Genomic DNA, 8,305 nt, shown 5'->3' with positions numbered 1-8,305 from the left:
TTTAATTTAAAGGCATCTCAGTTTTTTAAGCTTTGTGTTATATTTTATTCTTACCGTATTTGTGAGGGAGTGAGAAAACTTCCTATAGCACATAGAGTATTTTGTATATAACAATGTTCTTCTAAAACTAGCTTCAGATAATTCTTTTTAATGCAGATTAACCTAGTCTTCTGCTCAGATATTCTATTAGTAGTCAGACCCATGCTGCCTACTTTTCACTGGGTACGACCTAGATAGGTCTCAAGACTTCAAAACTATATGGCGTAGACCCACATAATTTAACCCATCTTTCCTCAGCTCTATTCCTAATGCAATTCATCATCAATTCTCGTTTATGTCCTGGGAAGCTTGATGGAGATTTTCCTATTTATACATCTTGTATAGTATGATGATAAACATGAACTAATGTGGGCCAGGTTTTTATTTAGATGGGGTCTTATAACATCTTGCCACTCAGTTCTAATCATTGAATCTTTAGTAGATAAGGGTACAGACATGATCCACAGTGCTGGTTTCTTCTCCAGACTTTTAACAAAACTAAATCTAAAAAAATCATTTTCTGGAACTTGGAAAGGAGACACCTGCCTTTAATCCAGGCAGGAGATGTGATCCAACAAAAGGCCCAGGCAAATGTAACCAGAGTACATATTTGAAAAATATTATTTATCCAAAAAACACTACACTAATGGGAAGTAAAAATTAGAATTAGGATATAATATGAAATGGATATTTTATGTTTCAATCAAATATAGATGACTCTAAACAACACTTTTCAAATTGAAGTTCCTTGGAGACACTTGAGGGGATATCATTGTTTCTTTTGCTATATGCCAGATACTGGGTAATTTTTTTAATATCAGAAATTTTTCACACTATTTTCTTCAGCTGAGAAGAACCACAGAACCAGTGAGAGATGTTCTTAACTTCACTGACAAAACCCATGGCAATATCCCATCAAGGGGAAGGGGACATTGAAAGGATAAAGCGACACAGGAGAACAGTGCTCCTTTTAACCTTACCTCAAACCCATAAGGGTGGTAAATTCACCAGGTGCCGGTGGCTCATGTCTGTAACCCTAGCTACTCAGGAGGCTGAGACCTGAGGATCATGGTTCAAAGCCTGGGCACGAAAGTCCATGAGACTCTTATCTCCAATTAACCGTCAGAAAACCAGAAATGGTGCTGTGGCTTTAAGGGGAAGAGCCCTTTTCTTGAGCTGAAAAGCACAGGGACAATGGCTAGGCCCAGAGTTCAAACCCCACACCCAAATAAGAAAACGAAAAATAAGGATGATAAATTCATTCACGAGGTTCAGAAAGCTCAGGAATTAATTATATCCCCAAAATAAAACAGCTGATGCAACTGGGAATTAAGTTATACCATAAAGGTTGAAGGTATGATCCCATTAAAATGAAGAAGCAGAATGTCAGAGAGATGGGAGTCAGAAATTTGAATAGCCAGTAGGAATGCTTTAACTCATGATTTGTTTTACTTCTGTCAATTGATGAAAATACAAATTCTTCAAAGATTTATAAAATGACACATTTATCAATCTTATGGAAATAATGGTAAACAAATTCAAATCTAAACTGCATGATGGTAAAACATATGTAACCAACTTAAGGTTACCAAGAGAAAAAGTGACAAAGACACAAATGGACTATGATGAATGAACAAACACCTACAAATAGATCCAATGAATTGAGTAAACCAAGAAGACTAAAGTACATGACAAATTGTACAGAATATGGTAAAAGTGTTACAAGAATGCAAAAATTAAGCATTAATATAATGCTTTTGTATTTTCCTAAGACTTGATAAACTTTAAGAAACATGTGAACAATATCAGGCATAAATGCAGATTGTAAAACTAGTAATTTTTATTTAAAGGGTCAGTATTTAACATGGAAAAAGCTGTAAACACCATGTATAAGATGAATACACAGTCATAGTATGTTCATTAAAGCCTGAACTGGACCCTTCCATTACTGACAATATGAACTATGAACTGCGCACTTCAAAATCAAAGTGAGAAAGTTCAAACTCAGTTGCTTCATAAGACCCAATAGGTATGGATTCCAAATGGTCTGTGACAAAAAGGGGATTATTACCATCTGCATGATCATTTTCGAGACTGTCATTATCATCATCTCTTAATGCCTCTTTATACCAGTCAGAGAGGGAAAATACATCAGTGCCTTTGGCCTTGGCCATAAATTCTAGGACCTTCATCTTGGAGGTTTCAGCCAGGGCTCTTGGTCCCCACAGGAACTCATAGCTTGGAGGATCACTATAGAGCACCTGACGATACTCCACATAGTTTTCCTGCACCAAGTCGATGGTGATGAACTTTTTGGGCTCCCCATAGATAAAGTGCTCCTGCCCAGCATGCACTCCAACCATATTCAGAAATGCCCAGACTTTCTCTTCAGGAGCACAATTCTCTTCTAAGAATATAACACCAAGAAGCATGATCAGGAGCCCATTCCTAGGCATCGTCTGTTCATCATTCAACTTATCTTCAAAGGTAAGGCCCAGTGAGTTGACAAGAATATAGGTGTTGCTGTCCATTTCCTTTACATCAATGCCAAAAATCACCTCCAGGCATGAAGATGCTTTCTCCAAGATGACAGGGAGAAGCTCTTCATATTCCTTAGTGACTACCTCAACCATTTCTTCTTTTGTGATGGGCTCCTTAACTCCATGCTTGAAGATCAAGGTGTGCACCAATTCAGTGATCTGATCCCCAAGAGGCTCAGGGGCCAGGTCTTCACTCTCCACTGGAGGTGGAAAGATGAGCAGACTGTCATCTTCTGGAACATTCGATCCATAAATGTTGCTCCACAAGGTGCAAGACAGGCTATTGCAGTGATCATTGTTGGACCAAGAAAGAGCACTGGAAGTTTGCCCCTCTGCCTTCTCCTCCTGCTCCACATTCCCTTTCTCTACTTCCTGCTCCTCTGCCTCTCCCACCTCCTCCACCATGTCTTCCACCTCTTTCTGCTCCTCGACCTCTTCTACCTCTTTCTTCGCCTCCTTTCATTATGTCATCAATCATAGAAAAAAGGAAGCGAGAGAGGAGGGTAAGAAGCAGGATGACTGATGGGCACTGAAAGGGGCAGAGGAAATGGTGGTGCTCGCAATCCATCACTCGTACATATCTCCTACCTCTGCCTCTATTTCAATCTCTCGCTCCACAACAGGGAAGTTCTCCTCAATCAACAGGCACTCAGTACTAATTCCCTCTTCTGAGTATTCCCCAAGTTCCAGTCTCGGGTATTTTGGAGTCCGAAACATGATGAGGCTTACTAGAGGTGGCAGAAAGCAGTGTGAGCAGGAGTGTAGTGAGGAGATCCCAGAGACCTAGCAGGTGGGAGAGTGAGTGGCCTCAGCTGAAGACCTCACCCATAAGAACTGTGCCTAAATCCCACTTACAAGCCTTCATGGGATGTTCCATAATCTCACAAAATCTGCTGAACTTCTAGTTGGTCTGTCCTCTAGAAAACTATAAAAACAGAAAGCACCTCAGGGCATAGTGTAAGGCTTTCGGCCCACATTAGAATATGTGGATTTCTGTTTCCTTGGGTCCTTCAGTACTGGGGACACAATGCCCTTCTATGCATTCAAATTGGTTGCCTCACACTTCTTAGGACTCTTCTCTTCTCTGGTGTGAGAGTATGAGACAAAATCAATGTCTTCAACTCCAATTCCAGTAAGAATTGAAAGCACCTCCTAAGCTGAACACTATAAGCCAAAACTTGGATGCTCTGAAATAACAGATGCAGCAGACAGTGATATCTAAAGCAAACAGTGTCTTCTTTTTCCCGTCTCCTTTAGCAAGGTCTGGAGTCTATCCATCAACTAGACTGGGGAAATAGCTTAAAAGAAGGCAGTAAGGGACCAATATCACCACAGCATCAGTCAAGGACTTATTGGAGAGAACTTAAAGCATGAATAAACATTATAGGGATCACGCTTGTTCTAAATAAGAAATCACTTTGTTTCTCAAACTGGGGCACATAAAGACAGAGCCTTCTTCCTCTGTTGACCTTTGTATACCGCCTATAAAATAGTGTTCACTACAGTAAAGACCACAAGAACAACATGAACATGAAATATATCCTTCCACTCTAAGACTCAGGGGCTTCAACAACTGAGGGAATAGAGTGAGCTGAATATGCCATAGGACCTACAAATAGGGGTTGTGTCCTCAGAACTCCCACATGTTACTTACTGTAAACTCCCTGGAGGGTACAGCACTCTTCCTCTGATGAACTTGTATGGTCCTCCTGAGACTGGATGCTCTCAGACTGAGCTTCACTTCCTAGGAACCTATGCATATTTGAGTCATAATAGCTGATTAACTGGCCCTGGGCCTGCCAAAGGTAGCAGAACAGGCTGGTGTCTGGATGGATTGCATCAGGGATTCCCTGAGGTCTTTTTGATCTTTAGTCTCTCAGAGTCCAAGCCATGCCTTAATGACCTGATATTTTGATGCCAAAAAAGTTCCACATTGCTGAACCATAACACCAGGCCCTAAAGAAAATTTAAGTGCAGCACACTGCTCTACCCTACCTGGGTTCTCCTTTATTTGTGCACTGGAAAAAAATCTAACTCTCAAGTCTCTCCTTTCTAAGATAAGGGGCAGTTTGGTACTCAGTAGAAACCTTACCTTGATACCTGATAAAACTTTGAATTCCTTACTGTACTACTTCCATAGACTAAGTCAATGCTGTAATGATCCTGAAATGTATTACAAAAAATATTGAGTTAATACAACACATTCACTCGTACCTGCTTCTAGGGACCATCAGTTCAACTGGGAAGACACCCTCAGTGAGCCCTGAATATACATTCATTTACTGAAGACTGGGCAGTTGGCCCTGATATTGCAGTTTGGGCCCTTCCCATTAAGAGTTGACCTCCTAGGCACACTATCACTAAAGTCATCAGAAAGTAGAAATGTTACCTGTGGACAGTTTCAGGCAGACCCTCCAAGACTGCAAGTCAGGAACAAGCTGGTGTGTTTCTGGGACTCATTCTATCTCTAGTGGCTGTTGTTGGTAATTGTGTCTTTTAACTCCTTACCTTAATATTCACAGTGGTGTGAAAAATCCTCACTCTGATGGTGTTATATACCAACAACAAGGCTTTCTCTCAATTTGCTGGGATAATCCAAACAGAAAGAAAAGAGCATTAACTTAGGTCATTCTTGCACATGGCTAAGGGATACACGCCACTTCAAATCAGCATGTATATTTTATCTGTTAACAATGCCTGTTCCAATATGCAGTGATTAGAACATTCCTTGCCCAACACAAACACCCAACATTAGGACACCTAAAAGAGGCTGTGTAGAAGTGAGGGTTCTTTCCACTTGGCTACACCACCCTCCTTTCTCCCAGGACTGAGAACAGGGAATAGCAAGAACCCCTAGGAGTCTTCCTTTCCACCAAAGAGAAACAGCAAAGAAGAGTGAGGTATCTGTGTATGGATATAGACAAACATGTGTCTATATAATCACATATGTGTATATGGATATGTATGTGCATGTATGTCCACAGAATTATATGCACGTTTGTATATGTAAATGGTGTTTATACTCAAGGGATAGATGACGTTTAACTTTTAAAATACTAAGTAGGTTTCCAAAAAGCTTTCAAGCCCCCATTTCAATACATGAGTCGGTTGAGTGTTGATCATTGTTCTCAACTGAATTCGTAGCAGAGAAAGAACACAGTAAGAAAAGTTTCCCTTTGCTCAGCTTCCAAAGTTGGAGGTCCAATGAGTGCCTCACGGCAGCATGGCAGCCCCTAGAATAGGGAGAATGTGGAAGGGCGTGCTCCTGCTCCGTGGAAAACACCCACTTCCTGCAGTCAGGATCCTAGTGTTAAAGCTCCCAGGCCCGAGGCTCGGGGCACTGCCTTCCTGGTGGCACGCAGCCCTCCTAGGAGGCCTCGTCTCCCTCGGATCACCAAGGCCCCTCTGCGATCACCTCTGCAGCCTGTCTGTGGCCGTGCCGAGGGGCACTCGGACCCTGCGCACACCTCGCCGCGGCTGGTCGTGGTCACAGGGCAAGGACGGCGGCGTCGAGGGTTAGGTGCCCCAGCCCGCCCCCGAGTGTCTGTGAACTGCAAGAAGCTGCTCTCCTTGCCTCCATGGTCGGGGAAGTCACTAGGCAGCACCTCATGGAGCTGTTCTCATGCACTGTTCTCATGGAGGACAGGAAGAGGTGTTCAGCCTCGCTTCTGCAAGGAGGAAGACCAGCCCAGTGCTCCCTCCACCTCCCCGTCTTCCCAAGCTCACCAATTCAGCAGGGACGAGGCCCACGGCCCTCCCGTGGATGATTGCCCGGGTCTCGGAATCCACCCGTCGGCTTCACGCTGCTGAGTCCAGCAAGCTCAGCCACAGATTGTCTATTCTCCCTCACACGCCCACCTGAGCCTGCAGCAATGGCGCCGCTCCAGCCTGAGGAGGGCAGGACTTTGTTCGAGCGCTCAGGTTCTCTCCTTCCTGATTGGCTGGACTCGACACTCAGTGTCCAATCAAATGAAGCCCCGCCCCTCAGATCGCAGTATATTGTTCTCTGTGAACATTACATCCGGGGATCTAGAGCGACCACGTAGAGGATCGTAGTCCCGGTGTCTGTGAGGGAGAAGTGCTCTGTTCTTCCCGCCTTCTGCCACCGGCTAAGCTGCTGCCCCACAACCTCATGTCTACACTGCTTGGAGTAGACTGCCAGTTTAAGTATTTTTTGTTATTACTTGCCTTATTAAATAATATATCTAATTGCAGGCGGAAGTATAGCCTAGTGGTTTAGCGCTTGCCTAATTTACATGAAGCCCTAGATTCAATTCCAAGGTAGCACATACACAGAAAAGGCCAGAAGTGGTATTGTGGCTCAAGTGGTAGAGCTCTAGCCTTGAGCAAAACTGCTCAAGGAGAGTGCCTAGGCTCTAACTTCAAGAGCCAGGAGTGGCAAAAACATATATATATAAAATTATTTATATTCCTAATTTTTTTTTTGCCAGTCGTGGGCTTCAGGTCAGGGCATGAGCACTGTCCCTGGACTTTCTCAAGGCTAAAGCTCTACTCACTTGAGCCTCAGCACCACTTCTGGCTTTTTTTTCCTATGTATGTGGTACTGAGGAATCGAACCCGGGTCTTCATGCATGCTAGGCAAGCACTCTACCACTAGGCCAAACTCCCAGCCCTATTCCTAATTTTTTTTAATTTTATCATAATTCTGAAATTGAGAGTCACCCAAAGGACATGGATGCCATAATTTAAACACAGACACTCTTCATGGCATTGAGTCACATAAGAAATTAGCATCAACTATTAACCTAGGAGTCATATTACTTACCATATACATGGTGGCTCCGTGTGTGTATGTGTGTGTGTGTGTGTGTGTGTGTGTGTGTGTGTGTGTGTGTGTGTGTGTATGTGTGTGTAGTACTGGAGGTTAAGCCCAGGTCCTCATACATGGTTCTCAAGTACTCTACCATTTGAGCAATGCTTTCAGCCATTTTATTTTTTTCTCATATATTTTTATTGTAACTAATAGAAGGGTTACATTATATTCACTAGATAAAAGTTACATTACTTCACATACATTGATACCCTTTCTCATGTCTTGGTCCCCATTTCCCTCTCCCCACACCTGCCCCTCATCTTGTTTTCCTCCCTTTCCTATCCAACTTCAAATAACCAAATACACATATATACAATATATCAGATAACCAGGTGAGATATTGTAACAATAACAGCCATTTTATTTTTGAAAAATTGTTTTGCTTTTTCCTGAGCTGGCTTCACATACATGATTCTCCTATTCTATCTCCTGAGTAACTGGGATTTAAAGTTGTACCACCCTGTACATGTGTTTTGCCCTTTGAAAAAGTAATAGAAACTCATAAACAACAAAGAGAAATTAGTGGTTAATATAACCAAATCATCATCTATGTATGGACTCAGATCAATTGGAACCAAGTCCTCAAGTAACACCTAATTGCTCTTCCTAGTGATTCCATTCTCTGTACCTTGTGTGGCTACTTCAGTGACCCAAACGGTCTGCTAGGATAATATTTTTATGTAGAAGAAACAACTGTCTTCTAAGAAGACAAAGATTTCCCAATAGGAATGAGATGTAGAAACACTAAAACAAGTAATATAAAGTTTTTCAACACTGACAGGCTCAACACTTTAAAAAGTACAGATGGATGCTGCAGAAGGCGGTGCCCTATTTCTCCTATGTGGAAAAAAGCAAACTTATACCTTGCTTTTTTTCTATCCTTAGCTCATAA

General features: G+C 42.4%; 1 protein-coding gene across 2 annotated transcripts; it reads right to left on the bottom strand.

Annotated features, from left to right (window-relative positions):
• Positions 1 to 1,897: 1,897 nt before the first annotated feature.
• On the bottom strand, positions 1,898 to 6,467 carry LOC150041626 (melanoma-associated antigen 8-like). 2 transcript variants are annotated; one of them, XM_090325949.1, is made up of 5 exons: positions 6,306 to 6,467; positions 5,088 to 5,164; positions 4,234 to 4,331; positions 3,168 to 3,307; positions 1,898 to 3,035 (listed from the first exon to the last, which is right to left on the bottom strand). In XM_090325949.1, the coding sequence occupies exons 4-5, from the start codon at positions 3,294 to 3,296 to the stop codon at positions 2,001 to 2,003; spliced, it is 1,164 nt and encodes a 387-aa protein (XP_090182075.1). In that variant the 5' UTR covers positions 3,297 to 3,307; positions 4,234 to 4,331; positions 5,088 to 5,164; positions 6,306 to 6,467; the 3' UTR covers positions 1,898 to 2,000. The 2 variants fall into 2 exon arrangements, with proteins under 2 accessions (XP_090182075.1, XP_090182074.1); XM_090325948.1 differs by lacking the exons at positions 5,088 to 5,164; positions 6,306 to 6,467 and having other exon boundaries at positions 4,234 to 4,479.
• Between the last annotated feature and the right edge of the window lie 1,838 nt (positions 6,468 to 8,305).

This window comes from Megascapheus bottae, chromosome X (assembly GCF_031878675.1).
Source record: "Megascapheus bottae isolate mThoBot1 chromosome X, mThoBot2.hap1, whole genome shotgun sequence".
Classification (NCBI taxonomy): Eukaryota; Metazoa; Chordata; class Mammalia; order Rodentia; family Geomyidae; genus Megascapheus; species Megascapheus bottae.
Note: the sequence above shows the minus strand (reverse complement) of the source record. Positions and strands in the feature narration are given on the sequence as shown.

What these genes read in the sequence shown, in the direction of transcription:
- LOC150041626 (XM_090325948.1), bottom strand. Translation starts at nt 4,339, where the DNA reads ATGCATAGGTTCCTAGGAAGTGAAGCTCAGTCTGAGAGCATCCAGTCT. An exon ending in TACCCTCCAGGGAGTTTACA is followed by an intron (nt 3,308 to 4,233) that starts GTAAGTAACATG and finishes TGCCACCTCTAG; the next exon opens with TAAGCCTCATCATGTTTCGG. An exon ending in AGATTGAAATAGAGGCAGAG is followed by an intron (nt 3,036 to 3,167) that starts GTAGGAGATATG and finishes ACATAATGAAAG; the next exon opens with GAGGCGAAGAAAGAGGTAGA.